General features: G+C 35.7%; 3 protein-coding genes across 3 annotated transcripts; all 3 read right to left on the reverse strand.

The window, feature by feature from the left end:
- Positions 1-412: 412 nt before the first annotated feature.
- On the reverse strand, positions 413-5,295 carry LOC18095882 (uncharacterized protein At4g38062). The gene is made up of 2 exons (XM_024606957.2): positions 5,128-5,295; positions 413-4,207 (listed from the first exon to the last, which is right to left on the reverse strand). Exon 2 carries the CDS (start codon positions 4,173-4,175, stop codon positions 606-608), a length of 3,570 nt encoding a protein of 1,189 aa, XP_024462725.2. The 5' UTR covers positions 4,176-4,207; positions 5,128-5,295; the 3' UTR covers positions 413-605.
- Positions 5,296-9,465: 4,170 nt separating this feature from the next.
- LOC18095883 (uncharacterized) lies at positions 9,466-15,701 on the reverse strand. The gene is made up of 11 exons (XM_006370542.3): positions 15,515-15,701; positions 15,197-15,281; positions 14,697-15,084; positions 14,462-14,610; positions 13,543-13,746; positions 13,287-13,454; positions 12,747-13,148; positions 12,004-12,083; positions 11,356-11,716; positions 10,765-10,977; positions 9,466-10,229 (listed from the first exon to the last, which is right to left on the reverse strand). The coding sequence occupies exons 2-11, from the start codon at positions 15,239-15,241 to the stop codon at positions 9,903-9,905; spliced, it is 2,337 nt and encodes a 778-aa protein (XP_006370604.2). The 5' UTR covers positions 15,242-15,281; positions 15,515-15,701; the 3' UTR covers positions 9,466-9,902.
- Positions 15,702-16,176: 475 nt separating this feature from the next.
- Positions 16,177-22,926, reverse strand: LOC18095885 (formin-like protein 5). Its single transcript, XM_052450971.1, has 7 exons — positions 22,097-22,926; positions 19,997-20,681; positions 19,199-19,910; positions 18,907-19,106; positions 18,355-18,590; positions 16,818-17,694; positions 16,177-16,658 (listed from the first exon to the last, which is right to left on the reverse strand). Exons 1-6 carry the CDS (start codon positions 22,271-22,273, stop codon positions 16,828-16,830), a joined length of 2,877 nt encoding a protein of 958 aa, XP_052306931.1. The 5' UTR covers positions 22,274-22,926; the 3' UTR covers positions 16,177-16,658; positions 16,818-16,827.
- Between the last annotated feature and the right edge of the window lie 83 nt (positions 22,927-23,009).

The following is a 23,009-nucleotide window of genomic DNA, read 5'->3' on the forward strand; positions in this document are numbered from 1 at the left end:
TGTTTTAGGTATTTTTCATTTAAAACATTGCTATTTTAGACAAAATATATATATATATATATATATATATATATATATATATATATATATATATATATATATATATATATAAAACAATAGACTCGAGTAACTCGCTAACTTGCTGATTGACCCAAATCTCTTAACTATGCCTTGTATCAGGCATTCAAAGAACAAGCGCACAAAAGCCATTAACATTAGAGAGATGTTAAAATGGGGAGACCTTCATGCAAGTGCTCACACAAATGTAGTACCATGTGAATGTATGACGGAAGCAGCAGCTTTCACAGCAGAAAGTTCAAAGGATTGGCGTGGTGCCGGAAAAGAACTGCATCTATAAAGCATTTCTTTTGTATAACACACATAAAGTAAAAATGAGAAGACACAGGTTGCGTAGAAAAATGTTAAATCAATCTGAATTTGTGGCAAATTCTCTTAGCACAACAAATTGCTTAAACGTGCATCATATACATAACAATCCACTCTTAAGATTTGCATGGAAACTAACAATTAGCAAGACATGTCAAAGGAAGAATCACCCTAACATATAGCAGGCTATAAATAGTAACAGCTGCTTTCCCAGTTAGCTAGTTGAGCTCTCTAAATGGTGATCTATCCTCAATAACAGACTGAAATCTCTTTGTTGTAGGTGAAGGACACGTATTGACATTCTCTTTTACAGACTTGAAAAGCTCACTATCACACTTCAAGATGGGACCGGATCCACTATTGTCAAATGACTGCATCATGCTTTCCAAGGTTCCCAAGGTTCCCATCAATTGCATGTCTTCATCGGAGAACTGGTTAATTCTCTCAACAAGTTCCGTGAGCAAGCCAAACAAATTGTCCCTTTCTGATGACAACTTCATGACATTTCCAGCTAAACTTCTGTTCCCATTTTTGAGGTCATCAACTGAGGCTTCTGATGTTCTCAGCTGTGTCTCCATTAGACTCTTCAATTTCTTCATTTCCAACTGATTTGCTTCTAGTTCAGCTTCAATTTCCAGTGCCTTCTTTTTCGAACCCGAGAGTGATTTTTGCTGTAATTCCAGTTCCTTTCGTATAGAAAAGATGTCATCCTCCAGCTCTATTATCATCATCTTCTTCTCTTCAATTTCCAGTTGGGCCAGAATCTCAGCTGAAGCAATCTTTTCCCAAGCCTCGTGGAGCAAATGAATCTCAGCCTGCTTCTCAGCAAGCTCCAGAGAGAAAGAGGTCAGCGAGCCATTAAATTTTTGTTCCATCGACTTCACAAGCTGCAAGAGGTCATCTATTCTTTGATCTTTCTCCTCCACAAGCTGGATAATTTGTTCTTTTTCGTGGTCAAATTTTCTTTCTGCCTCTATTTGTGTCAACATTGCACCTTCAAGTTCTCTTCTCAATGATTCTTGCTCCAGCCACCCAACCTCTTTCTGCAGATCATCAATCAATTTGTCCTTCTCTTTCATGGTTTGTAGAAAACCTTCTCTCTCTGACTCAAAGGACATTACTGTCTCCATTGCAGAAGTGGCAGCTGACTCTCTTGTTTTAAGTTCTTTCCCAAAGAATTCAATCTGCTGCTGCAGGTTATCTATTTTACCGTCCCTTACTTGTAACATTTGGGCGAGACCATCTTTCTCCTGCTTGATAGTATGCTCGACTTCTGCTTGTGAAAGAAGAGAAGCTTCTATGTCTTTGCGCAACAACTGGCTTTCTTCAAGATCATCTTTTAATCGATGAGCAATCGATTTCCATATCCACAATTCAAATTCCACAGCATGTCCTTCACAAATTTTAGCTGCAAAATCAGATTTCAATCTGTGTAACTCATCACTTACTTCTCGAAGTTTCTCTTTCAAGTCGTTTTCCTTCTGGAAAGCTTGCTTTTCCAAGCTATGTTGGCACCTGGATGCCTTCTCAAGCATTTCCTTGTATTTCTTGAGTTCTTTTTGCATCAGGAGATGTTGCTCTTCAATAAGATCTAGAGACTGAACTCTTCTCGCCAAAGATGCCGCGTTCTTGTTTTCTTTAGCTAATTCAGCCTTTGCAGTCTCTAATTCATCACAAACTTCTCTTAGTTTCTCCTTTAAGTCAGTTTCCACATCCAAAGCTTTCATTTCTATGAGAAGCTGCTTCCTAGATGATTCTTCGACCATTTCCTTATACCTCTCAAGCTCTTTCTGCATCAGGAGTTGTTGCTCTTCAACAAGATCGAAGTGCTCAGCCCTCCTAGATAAACATTCCACCTTCTCACGATGTTCCACCAATTCTGAACTGGCCATGTCGAATTTGTCGCAAACTTCTCTAAATTTATTTTTCAACTCGTTTTCAATCTGGGAAGCTTGCTCTTCTAGGCAACTTTGACGCCTAGATGACTCCTCAAGCACTTCCTTGCACTTCTCCAACTCTTTCTGCATCAAGAGCCACTTCTCTTCTATAAAATCCAAGGACTTGGCTCTCCTTGACAAAGATACTACCTTCTGATGTTCTTTGGCTAATTCTGAGTTGGCCACATCCAAGGCATCACAAACTGCCTTAAGTTTATCTTTCAAGTCACTTTCTGTCTGCAAAGCTTGCTTCTTGAAGCAAAGTTGACACCTTGATGATTCCTCAAGCAATTCTTTGTATGTCTCAAGCTCTTTCTGCATCAATAATCGCTGCTCTTCAACAAGATCCAGGTACTCAACTCTCTTCAATAAAGATGCAACCTTTTGACGTTCCTCCTCACAATCTGTCATTGCTTTAGCCAGAGCAGTGTTCTTTGTCTCCAGCTGCCTCATCAAGAGAGAGACATCTTCGCCTCTTTCTTTGTCATGAAGCCTCACCTCAGTCTCATCATTCCCAATGTTCAGTTGAGCCTCAGTTATGCCTGATTTCAATACCAATAGCATTGTCGAAGCCTCCTCATTCTGCAACTCCAACTGCATTATCACAGAGTGGCAATTTTCCAATTCCATATCAAGCTCTTTTACTACTGTTTCTTTGCTCTGTAGTGCAGACCTGTGATTATCCAGCTCTCCAGTCAATTTCTCCAGTTGAGAGCTCCATTCAGCTTCTTTAGCTTTAAGATTTGCAGAGCAATTTCTGTGCATCTGCTCCAAACTCTTGAGCTTGTTTTGCATTTTTGCCAAAGAAGAATTTCCCACTTCCCGAATCCCAGCCTCCTGAAGCTCTTTGAGTGACACCAGCAACTCCTGGTTGTCTTGCTCTAGTTTTCCTGCTTTGTACTCAATTTCTTTGTAAAATGTCTCCTTGGTAACCAAAGAATGTCTCAGAGCTGCAATTTCCATGTCCCTTTGAGTGGCCAAGCATTCTAGTTGTGACCTTGCATCCTGACACTCGGTGAAAACATTCTCAAAGCGCGCTTTAAATTCAGAAACCTCAACTTCAAGATACTTTCTCCTGCTTTCTTCATGAGCTAAAGCTTCATTGCACATCCTGAACTGTTTTTCAAGATCTTCTGACATTCTAGTCTGAGAATCTAAGCGTGTCTGTAGTGAGCAAATTTCATCAATCAATGTGGACCTCTCCATCTCCCACTCTTTCTTGCTTTCCCTGAACTGATATCGGAGCTTTTCATGTGCTTCTTCTAGATGGTTGAACTGCTCTTTCTTCCATTTTAGCTGATTTTCAACCTTCCTGCTCTCCTCCTCCAACTTGAGTAGCATAGAATCCCTTTCCCTCATCTCTATGGATGCTTTGGCATTTTTCTCTGCTGCCAAGCATTTCTTCTGCGAAGCAGATAGAAGCCCCTTATAACGTTCAATCTCTGCCATAAACACATGAATCTTTTGTTCTTGATCTATGTTCTTCTCATTTGACTCATCTAGTGCCAACACTAACCCCCTTTTCTCCTCCTCCCATTTTTTATACTTCTCACCGCAATCAACTTTAAGCTTATCATTTGCAGTGCTTAAACGTCTGATGATGGATTCTTTTTCATTCAAACTGCATTGCAAATCTTCACACATTCGCTTCACAGTGGAGATTTCCTCTTCCTTAGCATTTAATTCTTGGGCCTGTCTCTCAACTTTCGAACATGCTTCTTGGGTTCGGATAAGCTGTTCACCATGAGCTTTCTTCAAGTTGTCAGAAAATTCTGCTTTGCATCTCAAATCTGCTTTGAGCTTCTCAATCTCAGCTTTTGCTTCATCTAACTCTTCACAGATCCTGTCCATTTCTTCGCAAATTTAAAAGAAACAAGACACACCTGTTCACAAGCAAAAACCTTCTTCAGATAACAAATTGAAGTTGATTTAAGCGCAATTATGCCAATAGAGAACAGAGTACCACAGATAAATATATAGTGAAGATCACATTGCTGATATATCTAGAGGTTCAAATCCAACAAACAAAATTAAATTAATTACTTTTTGACAGGATAATAACTCCTATGATGCTATTGTTTTTCCAAGAGGGTATTGCATCTCATCTTCCAGGTCTAATTAAGAACATGTGAACAGTAAAAACCCACTATTAACAAGTTATTAAAATCATAAAGACCACGAACCCTATTTCTTCCCCCTTTTGTATGCAATGACCCAAAATTTGTAATTTCATTGTTTATAAAGAACTTAATTGCCAACGAGCAATGCCAATCTTTTGTTTCTTGATTATAAGAAATCAAACAAAACCCAAAATAATCAAAGATATAGATACCATTTTTCATAAATTTTCCACGGTTGTTTCTCCCAAGATAAAACAAAGACTAAAGATTATTATTTAAATATAAAAAATCACAGACCCCATTTCTTTTCACTTTGGTATTCAATAATCGACCAAAAATTGTATCTTATTGTCAAAATCATGGAAAACCCGGAAAAAAAAAACCTTTAGATCGAATTTTCAACGAATTTCTCTCAAGATTACACAATGGCTTTCTTAAATTTCTAGTCTCGTAAGAACCCAGCATAAAAACAATAAAAGTAAAGTCCCCGACAAAATTAAGAGAGACCCAGAAAGAAAGAAACAAAGGGATAACTTAAAATGCGTTGTAACAACCAAAAAACCATGAAAACATGTGCAAACCAAAGATTTCACATATCAAGAAACTTCACTACTTAATGATTCTTTTAACACCGGAAATAGAAAAAATAAGAGAAAGCCAGAAAAGAAAGAAGAAAAACATACCTGGTTGTTATTATTATGGGTTTCTTCCCATAGATTTGTCCATGAAAAGAGTTTCTTGTGATTTTCTTGGTTTGTGAAGAGAGAGATCAGATAAAATGAAAACAACTAGAGAAAGTGCAAGAAATAGCCGTTGAGAGGGAAGAGAGGGGATTCTGTTTGAAATGGAATAAAACGGCGTCAAGGTTTTCTATTTAACGGCGTGACGAGTTTCTTTGAAAATTGGGCTGAGGTTGGACTGGGCTTTTCATTTGTTTTATGTGTGAGATAGATAATATGGCAATGCTTCTGTAATAATATTTTTTAATTAAAATATATTTTAAATTGATATTTTTTTTATATTAATATATTCAAATTATAAAAAAATACTTAAAAATATTAATTTGATATTTTTAAATAAAAAATAATTTAAAAAACACTTTGAAATCTAGATTAAACTGTAAAAACAAAAAAAAATTGTATGAAAACTATTTTTTTGATTGAAAAATATTTTAAATTAATATATATATATATATATATATATATATATATATCAGCAGATTAAAATTGCCCACGGCCCCACAGGCATCACTCCTCAGCTGAGAATGGGCATTTCTCCTGGCATGCAGGATCTCCCAAACTGCCACTCTGCCATTTACCAGAAAGTACACACTTGGCAGCGAGTCTTCTTCCTGCAGCGGTGGCTTGAGGAGGTTGATTGGGGGTGGGAGAAGTTCTGGTCAGATCCGAAGCCATGAGTATTGAAGCTTTTGCATTCAGAACTGTGGAAACCATGGCTTCTTGCGCTGAGGTATGCGTCTGGGGATATACTTGAGGAGGTTGATTGGGGGTGGGAGAAGTTCTGATCAGATCCGAAGCCATGAGTATTGAAGCTTTTGCATTCAGAACTGTGGAAACCATGGCTTCTTGCGCTGAGGTATGCGTCTGGGGATATACTAGATGCACTCTAACCCATCCCCTAGGAATGATTTTATTCAAAACTAAATTCAAGTCAAATATATTATTAATTCTCGCCATTCCATAATTTTGTTTCTGGTTTCTTCTTGTACATCATATGACTCCCAAAATACCCATATTTTAAATCAAAATTAAGTTGCAGTGAGGATCAAGCATCTCGCTCCCAACAATGGCGGATGCACAATTAGCTTATCATAACCATCTACATCATTTTGGTCTTCTTTGTTTTTATTTTTTTAACTATAACTATAAACTCAGTTTAATTTACAATATCGATCTTTAATTTCATGTCAGAAAATCTTGATACCTAAAAATTCTAAAACATGAAACTCAGCATATTATAGATGAAGAAATTGAAAACAAAATAAAGTTTAATGATCATACATTGTATAATTTCTTCAAGAACAAAAATGAGAAGAAAAAAAACAAAAAATAATCATTAGAAATTATACTATAGCAATCGACGGTGCAAATGAATGAGATTGCATCCATAGTTCAAGAAATAATAAACTCATGATCAATTTTAGTTTTTTTCACTAGCATCGTGCATGTTTTATTTTATTTAACTATATAAAAAAATAAAATTCATAATATTAAGAAATGAAATGATTTAAATTTTAGAGAAAAATATATTTTTTTAATCAAAACTATCTTATCTCATTCATGTTTTTTTTTTTTTCACAATGACTTGTATTTTTTATTAGCAATATGGTTTATTAAAAAAAAACTAATGGCAATTAAAAAATATTCATAAAAATTATAATGACTTGAATTAAGGAGAAAAAACGTATCTTTTTTTAATTTGAAGACTCCTTTTATTTTATTTTATTAATGTATTACTCTTTTTGTTCGGTCAAAAATATGTTTTTTTAGAAGAACTATTCTTTTAAAATAAAAACCTACTATGATCATGAAAGCAAGTTTAAATAAAAAAATAAAAAAATCATGAATTGATGATTTTAACATTATTGTATGAACAAATTTAAAAATAATATCATCATGAAAAACTCTAATATTCTTGAAAATTAACGAAGCTTGACCTGATAACAAGAAAGCTCTAATATTCTTCAACATACTTGTATGAAAATAGCCAAAGGCAAAAGCCATACTTAAAAACAAATCCCAGTAAGTAGTTATGAAGTTAGTAGGGATTTCTAAACTAAATGGAAAAATAAAATTATTAAGTGTAATATTTGATTTGCTAATCTAAAAAGGAAGAAACAAAATAACTAAGAAAAAAAAATTCCCTTAAATTATCCTTCTGCATCAATTTCCTGTATTGGAAAGAACTCGTTCTCGAGTTCTGATCATCTACCACACAATGAAATAAATGTTAAACATAAAAAATATTAGAAGTCTTCAATTCAAATCATGGTTCTTGAATGATTTTCGATGTTATCTTAATGATCATTAGAGTTATAAGATCGAAAATTCTTCTATCTATATTTTTTTTTAGTCGTGTTTGTGATCCTAGCAAATGGAAAATACCACCATTAAAAGTTGTGTTAGCCTACCCATATAAAAAAGACCAAGAATCAATTCTCATAACACTCTCAATCTTCATAGACCATTATTAGGTGTCAAATGGCTTGTTCCACATTAATCTTTTTTTCTCATTATATTTTCATTCTCCAAACTCTCCTCTTCTTTTTTTCTTCACCTTAAAACTGGGATAAAAATAATAAATATTTACCCTTACTTAGTTTAGCATCAACAAATGCCTAACATGATAAGAATAAAGCAAAGACAAAAAAGATATAATTTGGATTAAACGACTTGAGGGAAAAAAACCTAGAAATTGTAGATATGTCTCAGAACAGAGAAAATAATAATCTTTATTAATTTATTAAAATATCAATGTTTGGTCAAATACAAGCTAAATAAACCTTATTTATACTAGTTATAGGTCTGCCTTAAAGTGAAAAAAATCTAAATAAGTAATTATATAGTTAACATAAAGATTTCTAAACTAAATAGGAAAAATAAGATTATTAAGGATAATATTTGATTTCCTAAGCTAAATAGGAAAATAAATAACTAAGGGAACAAATAATTTTCCATAAAAATCATCCTACATAAAATATATATATATATATATATATATATATATATATATATATATATATATATATATATGTCATAATTGGATAATTATTTAAATATTATTTTAATAAATTTATTAAAAAATAATTTTATTCTAAATTAAAAAAAGCTTATGACAGTATAACAAAACGTGCCTCGACCATTAAGGATGGGCCATGCTTCTGACTTTTATTAAAAAAAAATTAACATACACACATCGTTCATTTAATTATTTTTTTTTATAGAAAAAACAACGAGTAGCCATTTTAATATTGTGATTTGGTGGCCTAGTGGTAAGAGTTTGGGACCAAGAGGTTTGCTCCCTCTGTGGTCTCAGGTTCGAGCCATGTGGTTGCTCATATGATGGCCACTGGAGGCTTACATGGTCGTTAACTTCAGGGCCCGTGGGATTAGTCGAGGTGTGCACAAGCTGGCCCGGACACCCACGTTAAACTAAAAATAAAAAATATTGTGGTTTTGGATCTAAAAACCCATTTTGACCATATTTGATGGCTAGAAATTAAGGTTTTGGATCTACAAACCCATTTTAATTCTTGTTTTACTTCTAAGCACCTAAAAAGCATCATACGAATTTTATAAATTCATTTTCAACATTAAATACCTTCTAATTGATTTAAAAACTCAAAATTAAACTTAAAAAAGAAATTGCCAGTGCTCTAATCTATTTTTTTTTACAAGATTTTAGAAATACTTTATCTCTTCTCTCAACATTTAAGTATTAAAGTGTAAAAAATGAATTTTAAGACACAAGCAAAAAATAGCTCATAATTTGAACTTCATAAACCAAACCTGAATTTTTCCTTGCCTTTTGAATAGTCAACTTTATTTATATTTATTTTTCTATCCTTATTTCTTTTAATTTTAATTATAACTTAAGATTTTAACATACAACATACGTCGTAAATTTTTTTTGCACATAAAAAAAATCAACAAATAAAATTATAATAATATAACTTGAAATAATTGCAATTAAAAAAAACTCAAAATGGAAAGGGAAAAAAGAAACTGTAAACTGAACAGTTCACGGTAATTATAGTAAAGGAGCTATAGTGATTATAAAGTGAATCTCCCATATATTTAATAATAAATTGGTACTTTAGCCATGATAAAGTGAATTTAATTGGATTTGACATAATCACCAAATTAAGCAACTCTATTCTCCTCCTCCCTTGAATCAAATCTAAAGATCTTGATTTTTTTTTAATTATTATAAAAAAATGCTCGAATTGCTCAACATGAAAAAATAACGTAGTTTTCTTGAATTGAAAATACAAAAGAATATAATTAGAACGGATTCAATTGATTTGCAGCTCGTCGAAGTTGATTTGCAGCTACAAAAGCTTCCAGATTTACATGAAAAAATAAAACTTGAAGTATTGCACTATGACTTGAAGCTATCTCCACTAAAACCATCCACTGCCAAACCAATAAAAAGCTGTTTGCCAGAAAATTAACTTCGACTAGAACCTTGTCAAGGCATTTTTAAATCCAGCCAGAAGTTCTGAAAATTAGCACTAGTGTTGTCATCAGCTGCTGGCAGGGCGGGCGCTCGTCTTGTCCTGAATTTTAGCTTCAAGGATTGGCTGTCAAATCTGATGGACTATATCCAAATGATTGTTTCTACTGAGCAGTCTTTGCAAACATGCAGAGCTCCCAGCTATTGAATATTGAAGTTCAAAAGAGTGAGGCCAACAAAAAGCTGTTGGACAGAAAATTATTCAGAGTTGTTTCGTCCAGTCAAGCGGTTCCCAATCTTGAGCAAATTTTGCAACAGCCAGTTTTTGCGCCTCCACTGATTCATGCCTCCGGCGCCGGTACATGTCCTCCTCAGGTAAACGCAACATTCCCCTTAAAACATTCAAGCCAAGGCTGCTTTTAAAGTTTTTCTCGTCATCAATAACATGGACGAACCCCTTACTTAGACCAAACTCAACATGGAAATAAGGAAAGTCCTTGGGGATTGAACCACGAAGTCCTTTCTCACTTGTATCAATGAGCTTCTTTGCATTGTGTTGACTCCACTCATCTTCAGCTTCATCAATTGCCTGGAATGGAAGTATTTATTACCAAAGGATGGATGAACATGTAAATGTGTGTGCAAGTCATAAATTTGTCCATATATATAAGCAAAATCTACATATGTGAATGGCTGGTGTTGACATTGTGCCCAAAAAGAACGCTACTAGGTTAATTATTAGAAGCATACACAAAATCTTTCATGGATATAAATTGATCTTCACTATGGTTTCTCTTTGCTGTTACAAAGTCGACATTTTGACTCAATTTACATTAAACAATTGGATAAATATTAAAGAACAAAATTGTTGCGGTACACTGGCAACCCTTTCATGTTAACTTTATGTTCCGTTCCTCTCTGTGCTTGATGACATCTCGTAGTTTAAACAAAGGTCAGGGAAAAAATGAAGATATTTTTCGAAGTGCACACAATCAACAGTTACTAACAGACCAGCTCTTCTCCCCAAAAAGATAGTCTAGCAAAATCTAGAAGACTAAGTGAACACTAAAAAAGGAAGCAACAATTATTTCACCAAAACAGAAAATTAATAAAAGAAAGCTAACCTTCTTAAAATATAGAGGGGCTTGTTTAGCAATTTCTCGAGGCAAAGGAATGCACTCGATCAAACAATGGCGCCTTTGTTGTGACAAGTTGATCACTGTTTCAAGAAACACTAAATCCTTCTCTTGCTTGGAGAACATCATTATAAGGCATTTCTTGAAATTGCGAATTTCTTCCCACACGTTATTGTCAACATTCCTTGTGGCTGAGTCATGCTACAAAGAAAAAACCCAGCCTCCATAAGAATAAATCTTCAAGTGAAGAATAAAAATAACAGAAAGTTAACCTATGTCTGTTCCTAGATAAAATCCAGTATCATCTACATTATGTTGCGAATGACTTTATTTTGCTTCCTAAATCATCAAAACAACTCTTATTTCCTGCTCTGGTAGAATCTTTCAGAAAGTGATGATTCAAACACTAACATATTTTCAAATTGCTTACTATAATTATGAGACAGATCAATTCTCCCAAATACAGTCTTTTAGAACAAATCCAACACAAATGACAAGTTGCGATTCAACTGTAAGAAATACAAATCATATAACTGGTAACCAAGCCTACTCTACTCTAAGCAACTAGACTAAGCTTACCTGCATTGGCAAGATGCAGCAATGGCCTGGCACAATGGGCTGCCACTGTGGCAACATCAAATATGTGAAGTTTGCTATCGACACAACAAGATGTTTTGGCCGGTTTGGATTCTCAAAGCAAAAATTGCAGCGTTCTTGCTGAGTCAAGATACGCTTTCCAAGATCATTCTTGCTAGAGACCTTGTGATCATTGTCTCTACCCTTCCTACCAGACTTCCTCCTTGGGCCGTCATCAAAATCATATTCATCGTCAGCCCGGCCAGATAAACTGTACTGTTTATTCTGCATTATTGTTTGGGCAAGATGCCTATCAGCATCTTCATCTTCCTTTCTCCTAGCAGAAACACCTTGAATAGCAGATCTAAAAAGAACAAAAAAGGAAATACTATTATAAAAGCAATTACCATAAATTGCAAAGTTTCAAGAATGAGAAAACAATGTAATGGCACATGGAGTAACTGAATCAGGTTGAGCAAACAAATATGTTCCACAAAGAAAAGAAAAGGAGGAATCACCATGCCTTTGATGCTCTAATATCATGTTTAGAACACTACCCTATCCAAAACTATAAGCATACTGTATATCAACAGAAACTAAAAAAAAAATGTGTACATATTTAAAAGAAAAAATCACAACATGCAAAATTACCTGTTTGTGCTACTGACTATCTGAGGTCTGTTTGAATTCTCTCCAACACCCTGCTTCACTTTGATGCTCTCAGCTTCTTGCTGATAAAACAAAGGAAAAGAAAACACTTAATCACCAATAAAAAAGGCCGTGCACTTACAATTTGACTTAGCAAATACAAAGAATCATAAAAATATGATTGCCTTTTCATTCAAGACCCAGAAAGTCACTCATAGAAAACTTCTAAGAACATATCTGGAAAGTCACGATGAACTTTAGAGACTGTTGTCACCAACACCTTTCATATTATGCTAAGCTTACAAAAGTGCAGGTTTTTATAAAAAATATCTTCACACTCTTAAAAGCTTTTGATTGACCCAAGTCCTGTTGATGGTAAAGTGATGCTTTCACTCCTGCACTGATCTTGATCTTACCCTGAATTCTTATCCCATTTCTAAGAAAATGACCAAAAGTTAGGACTCAGCTTAGGACTAAGAAATAACAATGTCATTGCAATGCTCTTAATTTCCATCCTAAAACATTGTATAATAATCCATCCATCCATCCATGTATTCCAATGTTTTCAAGGCAACTTACTGAAAGCTTTTGCCTTGCATTGTTTTTCATAATACGAGGAAATAGATAAAATTAACTAAAATTTCTCCCAAGAAGGACTAGAGAAATCTCATTCCTTTGGGAAGCTCAAGTCTTTATTAGAACCAAGGGTAAAACAGAAGTATGTAAAAGTGGAAACATTGTCTCACCATGAGTTTCTCCGCTTCTTCATGCTTTCCTTTCATGCGAAGCTGCAAAGCCTTGGCTGCCAATTGGTTTGCACTTAGTGCTTCCTTAACCAACAGACTGCCTTCACTGGGTTTGTTCATTTCAGGTGAAGCCACTTTTGACTCCAAATTCTCCTCTTGGTTTGAATAGGAACCAACAGAACTTCCAGCATCCTTATTCTGCTTACCAAGAATTTTGCTCATAAAACTTCCATCATCAGAAAACTTATTCATGCTAGATGCTGCAGCGGAAACAAGGGCTGCATCCTTAGTAGACATATTTTGACTTTTTCGTTTTCCCCATGACAAAGTGTTATGGACTTTTGGAGCTCTCATTTCAGGATGGCGGACAGATACATCCTTCAAGTAGCCTCGATCAGCACTCTGATAATAACAATCATATTAATTACATGCAAGTGAAAAGTACTTTTTATTCAAGTAACATTAAAGCAATTTTTGACTCACACCCTACAACTGCTTCATAAAAAAAATTAACAGTGGTTTCAGTGAGTTGCCGAGTACCTTTCCAATATCTCTCCCACTTTGACCATCTGTCATAGCATCTTGTTTCTCGGTTAATCCTTTCTTTCTATTTTTTATTGCATGCAGATGAGCACGAGATGGGGCAGCCATTCGAGATGCTGCAGAGACAGCCAATTGACCAAGGGAATCCCATCTTTCTTCCACAATCTGCAAAATAAAATTGTATCAACTATCAAATGCAAATAATGGAGGCTTCAGTCATAATAGATGCATTCTGGAAGTTAAGGAAACAAACCTCTTCAAGCTTTCTTCCTTCCCGAGCTGCTTGCTCTTGTGCACGCTTTAAGGCTTTTAACCTCCAGCTTGCACCTCCATCCCCAATAAGTGAAGACGAAGGAAGTTGATCTACACCAACTTTTTTCTCAACTCCATCATCCGGATAACCACTTCCATTATCCTTGAAATATGGATTCAACTCCCGAGGGTTCACTCTCATTATCTAATGAACAAATTAAAAAATGAGTACTTCATCAACAGAAAAAAAGCATAGCACAACTGCTTCGCAGAAAAAGACATCTATTTACCCAGCAACTTAGAACATGAACAGATAAATGTGACATGTGGTACCCTGAATATTCAAAGCTCATGTAAGCAATAATTTTGAACAGGACATACATGCGCTCAACACCATTTAGAAAGAATAGATGTGACAAATATCACACTGAATATGCAAAGATCATGTAAGCATAACAATTTTGAGCAGTGAAATGATTCAAATGATACAAGAACTGATCAGTGAAAGCAGATAGAGGAAAACTAGTTTTAATTCATAAAAGTAAAACAAGGTTGACAAACAAATGCCCAGAGTGTACATGTTAGCAATATATCTTAATACACCAACTAGTTGTGCTAGCTGAATTATACTCATATAACAAGTATCATCCTAACAATTCCATATAATCAAAGAAATGGACCAAGATTCAAGGAGAAAATGACAATTAATTACTATATTTTCTCCAATACAAGCAAGATACTTAGTTAAGGATGTTAGAATTTTGCAATACGAACTCCCATCATTGCACAGAATTGGCACCCCTACAACTTCAGAAAAAAGTGCCACAAAGAAGACAGCTAGGACCACCAACCAAAAGAAAGCTAGGCAATTGATAAGTTGATCATAGAGTGACAGAAAAGAAGAAAAAAAACAGCATTACCTCTTCAGCAGGGGGTTCCTCTAGGTCATGATCAACACTAACTGTTGGCCCTCTCTCAACATCTTTTGCAGGCCTAAGCATCCAATCCAAGCCCATTTCTTTCCTGGCAATGTCTATTTTATTTATAGAATGGGATTCTCTGCCATCATCTACAAACAAATATTCAATAAATTATCGAATCTTAACATCATCAAATTATCAAACATTCTAACATAAAATTACTTAGAGAACATACCACTAAAGTCATCACCAATTTCACCCTGTTTTTCCTTGCTTTTCTTCCTACCACCTTTCGCACTTCCTCTTTGAGCCTCACCTTCTGAAGAAGACGATGAATATTCATCAGATGAAAAACGTTTCCTACTCTTTCTCTTTTTCTTTCTTCTCTTACTATTACTCTTTCCATCTGAACCACTCTCACTATCACTTGATTCTTCTGACGAATGCTCATCCGACGAGTACCACTTCTTACTCTTCTTAGACCGTTTCTTAATTCTCTCAAGATCATCATCAGAATTGCTATCATGACGCGAAATCTTCTTCTTCTTCCTCCTATTCTTTTCCCTTCTACTACCAGATTCCTTCCTCTTCTCTACAAAATCATCCCTATTTTCACCTTTCCCCTAAAACCCATTATTCAAATAGTTAGAAAAATGAAAGGTAATTTTTTTAAAAAAACTACTTTAAACACGAAAATTAAACCATGTTTCAGGGGGGGGGGGGGGGGAACCTTACCTTATCAACTTCATCTCGGGGAATAAACTTCACCCCAGAAAGCATTATCGATTAAACTTTACTTAATTGAATACAATAAAAATCCCTGCAGAGACAACAATAAAAAAAAGACAGAAATATGTAAGGAACAAAACCAAACCCACTACCAAAGTTAAACTAACACAGCCCACACATCATAAAATTGAACTTAACATATGATTAGAACTTAATTCATAACCTCACACAATTTTTTTCTCTCTGTCACCAATTTTATGATTAAAACTAACAAATCGAAACCATTTAAAGAAAGAAGCAAAAAAAAAAGATTGGAATACGTACCAGTAGATTGAGTATAAAGGCTGCTCTAACAATTTCTTTATCTTTTAAGAATTTTCGTCTAGGACGAAGTTTGGAGATGGTAACGGGACGGGGAAAGTATAGAAAGAGGTGAGGGTTTAGCACTTCTGTTGAATATCGAAATCGGACGGATTTTTATTTTTTTTAATTTTTATTTTTTCGGAATTTTAAGTTTAGAAATGAGTAGCTTATGTTACGGTCCGAATGTGATTTCTATAGAGTTATAAATTAGTCCCTCTAGTCTTGAGGAATCTTAAGTCGGTCCTTTGACCAGATTGACTGTTGATTTTTATTTGTTTTTCCAAATTCCAGAACATCTTTTATAAATTTAATGCACTTTTGGTCTTATTTGTAGTTTTGACTTAGAAATGAAGGATTATTTTAGAAGAGAAACAATAGATTCTCATAATAAAAAAAAAATAATTAATGAAAGGACCTGATTGTAAACAGGTGAAAAAATAGAAGGACTCATTATTGTCTTAAAGATTTAAAATTGTGAAGGATGAATTAATTATTTCCTGAAAAAGATAGGAAGTGAGTAACACTATGGTTGATTGGTAGGGTTCTATGGTTATTCAAGGTAATATAAAAAGATTCTATGGTTAATAAATCTTGGGATTTTAGAAAATTACAAGAAAATCAACTAAAACACCAAGGTTTTGTTTTTCTTGAATTGAGATTTAATATAAATTATGTTATGTTATGTTACAGGCACAGAAATCTTCCACATATCGGACTAGTCGGCTACTGTCGAGAGAGACGAGAGGAGCCTTCCTTAGCTAGCCATTCGGGAGTGATTGCCCTCGCAACCGTATTGTATTTTCGAAACTGTTTCTCTAATTGCTCCACTATTGAATTCAGATCCCAAGTTATACAAAAGAATCAATCTTACTTGAACAGATACACCTAAATACCAATGGGTGTATTGACGAGGGTTAATCTGTTTTCAGCTCCATTAATCCATCTGCTTCAGTGCAATTTGGCGTCGAAGAGAAGTGGGAGTGCTATTTGGTTTTGGAGCACTTTCCCACCATTCCCTCGAAATATATGGATAACACCGGTGAAAGACTCAATGGGTAATGATAGCCACTGGCGAAGATCCGAAATCTTCCATAATAGCAGCAACCTGGATAACACAAGTGAAGGACTTTCTTAATTTCAATATCAATCCCAAGTTCACAGAATCACATTCTCTTCGACCATATTTAAATATATACAAGTTCGATTGTATGAATTCTAAATGGAAAGAAACCACAAATTAATCGTTGATAGGGTCATAGCTTACCTCTTTCAGATTAACCATCGTCATCCGAGCTGGAACTGGAATCTTCTGTACGTCGCTCTGCAATTGCTGGAAATAGCCGCTGGCGAAGATCAGCCAACAGTTGCTGGCGCTGATTAGAGGGAGATGATACAGTAGATGCCTCTTTTTTCTGTGTTTTTGCTAACCTCTTTTGTGCCTCTCTCACCTCTTTGCATACCTTATCTAATATTATTAAAAAGTCTCGTACAATGACAAATAATCGTAAGCCCTCATCCTTCCCTGCATTCCCATGGAAATAATCACCAGTGCTCTTCACCAGAGCCATAATTCTCTTTTCTTCTTCCAGAAGTGACATGACATCAACCTCAGCATTCTGCACAAAACCTTTCAATGTTTGATGGAATCCACTATCTTCCTCTAAATTCTTCATGTCTTTATTCAGGAAATTTTGGGTTACTAACAATGACTGCCCAAGTTTAGCAGCAGATCTTGTTAAGTTGTCAGTATCCACGACCGCTGCTCTTTTGACATTTTCTAGTTCACTGCTCAAATGAGAAACAACCTGAAGACCAAGGTTGCAATAGTGCTCTTCTGTATCGGTGGAAATTTCCTCAAGGAGATCATCTGTTTTTATACTGACACTGGAAAGGCTCCGGCTCTCTCGTCCTGCACGAGCAGCTCTCACACCTTCAGAGCGAACTATCTCCTGAACAACAAAGTGCAAGAGAGTAGTCTTCCCATCTACTCCTTTTACATCAGATAATTTCAAAAGTGTGTCAAGCTTGAATGCTTGTGCACCACCACGGAATGTTCCATCATTCATTCGGTTGCCTGTTTTGAGAACAGCTTCTAGAAGCTTGAGGAACAATCGACTGTTTCTGAGCTCCTTGCAAGCAACCTGCCATGTTAGATGGAGATAGCATTTGCATTAGATGTTAGCAAGTGCAGAAATTCAAGAAATTGCCAGAAATCAGAGACAGATCGGTGAGAAACTGACCACTTTGCACAGTAATATATTCAAATTTTATAAATGTGAGAATATTTATATGCAAACATGTGTCTTATATGCAAAAACATTTATACATTCTAAATGTGAAATTCATCAAGTCACAGGATTCTACCAGTTCTACCTTTTCTACCATATCCTGCCCATCCTCTTTTGTATGATAGGTGGCTAGTCTCTTTCATTCTATAAACTAGATGGGATGCATGCACTTTCCAAGACACATAGGAAGGAGAATGATAGGAGGCACTGAACTGAAATCAGTATGTAATTTTTTTGCAAATAATGTTGTGTTGTGGTTCTTCACAAAAATTTATTTTTCTTTCAATAATATTTTTAATGATTTTTTAAAATATGTCTCCATGATATGGTATGCCTTCCCAAAATCAAGAAGCATTGCAAGGGTCTTCTTCCCCATATGTTGAAAAAGTGCAACTACCAAGTTTATAATTAGACTATGAGCATGGATACTTCCAACATATTGTTCAAGACAACCAGCTCCTAAAAGCAAGAATTAAACCAAGTGTTGAAGAAATACTATATCCAGTTGCCTACCTCTAAGGTTTCAAAAGACTCTTTACTGGAGGTGATCTCTTCCTGTAGAGTGCACATGAAAAGAAGTGCTTCCAGTCGTTTAAAAGCAAATGGGATGTCAACCAATGCTTTTAGGAACCTCTCAGCAGGCCCAAGTTGAGAAAGTTCACCACTGTAGAGCCTAAGCTTCAGTTCTTCATCTGCTGTGGGTGCCATCCTCAACAAATTTTGAACGAGCTCTACAGGAAGCTCATTTCCTGGTTTTTTAATTAACAGAGGTTAGAATATGCTGATGCATTAAAACCGAAAGACACTATCGCTACTCAAGTTCCACAACCAATGAGATGAGGTAATTGCAACCATCCACACAGCCACACCATCATGAAAATCAGCCATACTAGACAAATAAGGTGTGTGAAAGGATTTTCCTAGACTAGGAACGGGATAAAGAAAATACAATGAAACATCCATCCCCACCCCCCTCAACCAAAAAAATTGAATTTCTTGGAATTGGTGCAGTTTAACCTATCCATGCATGTATCTCTACTGAAAGAAATTAAGAGAGTTGATCACCTTCACGAAGTGCATCACAGACTTCTTCTATCGTCACATTCAGTGCCCGCAAAAGAATTGATAAATTTTGTGCCTTTTTGGGATCAAGTATTTGAATAAAATGGGGTGTTGGATCTTGGGAAGAAGACTCTTTCTTGCGTTCATTTTTGTTTTTATCAGGTGCATATCCAAACAGGGTTTCTATCATCTCCTCATTGAACCTGTAAAATAGCATATTCAGCAGCAAAGGTTATTAGGGATTCATGAATGAAAAAATAGAAAAATAACAATAAAATTCAAAAGTGTAACTTACTGGAATGATCCCGATTTAATCTGATGCCAAACCATGGAATGATCAGGGTTGGCTAGAACTTTGTCCCAGAAAAATGGCTTTAACTTGGCTTTAGGAGCATCAGCATCATCCTCCATACCAGCTCCTTCACTGGATGCAGTATTGGAAGGATGCTTTGATCCAAGAGGTGGTCGAGGAACTTTTGGACCTGAGGGCATTGGTGGAGGTGGTCGAGGAGCAGAACCTCCAATTGGAGGTGGTAGAGTGCGTGGACCAGGTTTCACTCTAGGAGCAATAGGTGGTGGAGGAGGTGGACCAGGGGGGCGAGGGCCCGTACTACTGGATGATTTTGCAGGCGCAGGTGGTGCAGGAGGGGGAGGTGGAGGAGTAGGACCAGCCTTACTGGGAGGAGGCCTGAGACTAGCAGGCGGTTCAGGAGGAAGTGGTTCTGCTCTTCCAGGAGGAGGCTTCAAAAAAGGGTTGCTGCCTGTCCCTCCTGGAGGATGTGGTACAGGTGTGTTCATCTTGCTGTCACCAGAGGATTTGGCGGCAGCACTAACAGCTCCTAATGACATACTTTCATCTAGCGATACATTAAGAGCATCAGACTTATTAAAAAGGCTCTCCAAAGATGATCCCATTTTCTCATGGCTTGATATATTACCAAAAGAATGATGACCAAGCTTCTCTTGTTCGATAGAATTTCCTAAGCCAAAAGTTTTATGTGTAGAACCTGGAAGATCAGATTTTGAAGAAATATCAGAACTGTATAAAAGAATTGTACGTTAAAAGAAAACATCCGACAGACTATTTACTGACCAACAGAATAGTCACTTAAGCTTAGGCTAAGAAGGGGCCTTTCATCATTTCGTCTAGCTCCAGGTCCTCTCCAACAAACCTTAGTACAGAGCAAGAAGAACAATGCCGCAACAACAAATGTCACTCCAGCAGTCACAACTACTGCAATAACAACTGTTTTATGGTTATTTCCATTATCTGGCTCAATAGGACCAGAGGTTTGACTAGAAGAAGAGTTTTCACTGGGACTGGGAGGAGGTGGCGTTAGGTGAGGAAAAAATGGTTCTTGTGGTGAAGGGATAGAGTTTGGAGTGGAAGCTGGAGAAGGTGCCAGATCTGGGGATGGTGAGGGACTAGGAAATGGTGATCCAACGACAGGCACTGGGGCTGGGGGCTCTGAGATGATCTGAAGCAAATTCCTTCTTGCAACAGCACGCCTTGTGTGATAATTATCTGCACCACCTTCATCTCCAGAAACATGGAACAGATGATTGTCCTTTCTTATACAATCTAAAAGAGTTTCCTTTAACTGGGGCTGTGGGACTTTAATCAATTTCTGAATGTTTTCTTTTGACACTGACCAACCCTTAGACCTTAGTTCACTGGCCCCATTAAATGTTTCCTCAGGGAAACAGAAGTTAAGATTTTCATCAGCTTCCTTCAGTTGAATCAAATCTACCTTGCAAATGATGCAAAGTAGCTCTGCCTGCAATCCAAAACAATTTCAGTAAATTTTTGTCCAGCTGGGAATAAGCAGACATCTATAAATATGAACTAAGAACAAGCAGTAGACACATACACACACATGAAGAACAAGGAAGTTTAAGTAGGCAAAAAAAGCACAAACACATTAAGGCAATGCCACATTTGCAGGGGGGAAGAGAGAAGATAAAATAATCAGTAAAAAGGAAGAGCTTGGAAGCGAATATCCCTACTTAAACATACACATCAGCATATGCAACATGGATATGATCATGGATGCAATAGTGCACAAAACACTTCAGGTCAGAGGCTATTGTGGTATTATAATCCTCATCGATGATCATTGCTCATCTTCAGCAATGACTAGTTTTCGGATAAAAAAGAAATTATGATTAAAGAATTCCATAATTACAACTCTTCCACTCTGAATCTGCCCCCCAGAAACCAAAAAAAAGGAAAGAAAAATCCAAGACCCTAAACAGAGACGAGAAGAAGAAATTATGATAAATGTGTGTCATCTCAAGTGTTAGGGAACACAAAATTGTCATACACGTGTGGTAAGTACTATCAGATCCCTAATTTTAGTAATTTAAGTTTAGACCTATAAAATAAGAAGTTAATATCATGAAAGAGATAGCTATAATTTTCCCTTTTTGGATTTAAGGCCAAGGATATTCTTGAGTAAGTTTTCACACTTGGAGACTAATTCATCTCTTTAATCTCATTAAGAGCAGATTATTTATAACAAAACTATGAAGTTTATGAGAATTTTACTTCTCACATCCTGATATAAAATTTGTGGCTAATTACAGTGTACACTCTCTTAACCATCAAATCAACTCTCTCAAGAAAAGTGTAGTGTTGATACTTCTTAGAAATATCCTACTAAAATTTAATCCAGGCAGTGATGCGTGTCACATTTTAGCAGACCTAGGAGTGTATATTATAAAAATTATCAAGTTCTATTGTGGTATTCTGATCCTTATCAATGATCAAGAACTGAGAGAGCAAATAATATTGTTGTCATAACTCATGGGGGTGAGACAGTAGAATTAATCCAGAACTGAGAGTAAATAGTATTGCAGTAGTGATTCCTGGGTGGCGCGACAAGGTTAAATCATAAATTACTAAGCGTAACTCAGAGCCAAATAATTTTATCAGCCAATAGTCAATATTATTGAAACAAATTAGCACCAATTTGCATACGTTTTGATGAATCTGGACCCATACAAGCCATATCTCTCATTTCTAGAAGTTAAGAAACATAAACAGCAGGTTAATATCCGTTTCCCAACTCACAATCTATCATCATGAAAAAGGGCATTTCAAGCACTGGAAATCAAATAACCTCAATTGTGATCACAAATTTATTAAACTGCAAGCAATGGAATTATAGAAGAATGTGGTACAAAGTCCTACCGCGTCCTTATCAACATAGCCAGTTGCTGGGTCATCTAATTGCCTCAGAAACACTTCCTCTGTCCTTCCCCTGTATTCCAAGCTCACCACCACAGATGCACATAGCAGAATCACCAAAAAACTGGAACAGTTTGACTTCATATGAACCATTGGTTGATGATTCATCCTTATAAGCATAAACTATCCTTCTCATTTCATCAATAGCTAAACCCCCTGTAGAAGAATCAAAACCCTTATAGTACCCTCATAGTACAAAACCAACCCAAAAAGCTTCCAGCTTTTACCATTGGACTCATTCCCAATTCAGATTTTATGCCTCTAAAACAACCCGATCACCAAAATCTAGATACAAATTCTCAAAATCCCAGATAGAATTTTTGCCTAAAAATTCAAACTTGGAATCAAAACTCAATTCACCAAACAAAACCCAGAATTTATCTTCCTTAAACAGCCCAAAATATAGAATCAAATAACATAAATATCCAAAGTTTTGCACAAATGAGGCTTATTTAGGACCTGTAATAGACCTGGAAAATCCAAAATGAGAACAGGAAATTCTGTGTGAAAAACAAAAGGGTGTTAAATCAATGACATGATCCAATCAAAAGAAGCTCAAAAAGGACGTTGGCTGTGACAATGCTGTTGGCCTGGAAAACGGTGGATTTTTCTTTTTCAATTTCTTCAACAAGTTTTCATTGAAAAGTTAGAGCTGACAAAGAATTTGAGAAAAATAGTAACTTCTCAAGGTTTTTATGATTATTACCAATGAAAACCTTATTTTTTTTAAAACTTGTTGATATTGTTAGACTTCTTGAGATAGAAAGAGAGAAATCGACAAGGAAAACCCAAATACTATTATTTTTTCTTTTTTCTTTTTATAAATTTTGTTTTTTATTTTTTAGAAAAAGAAATT

The sequence above is a fragment of the Populus trichocarpa genome, chromosome 1 (assembly GCF_000002775.5).
Source record: "Populus trichocarpa isolate Nisqually-1 chromosome 1, P.trichocarpa_v4.1, whole genome shotgun sequence".
Lineage (NCBI taxonomy): Eukaryota > Viridiplantae > Streptophyta > Magnoliopsida > Malpighiales > Salicaceae > Populus > Populus trichocarpa.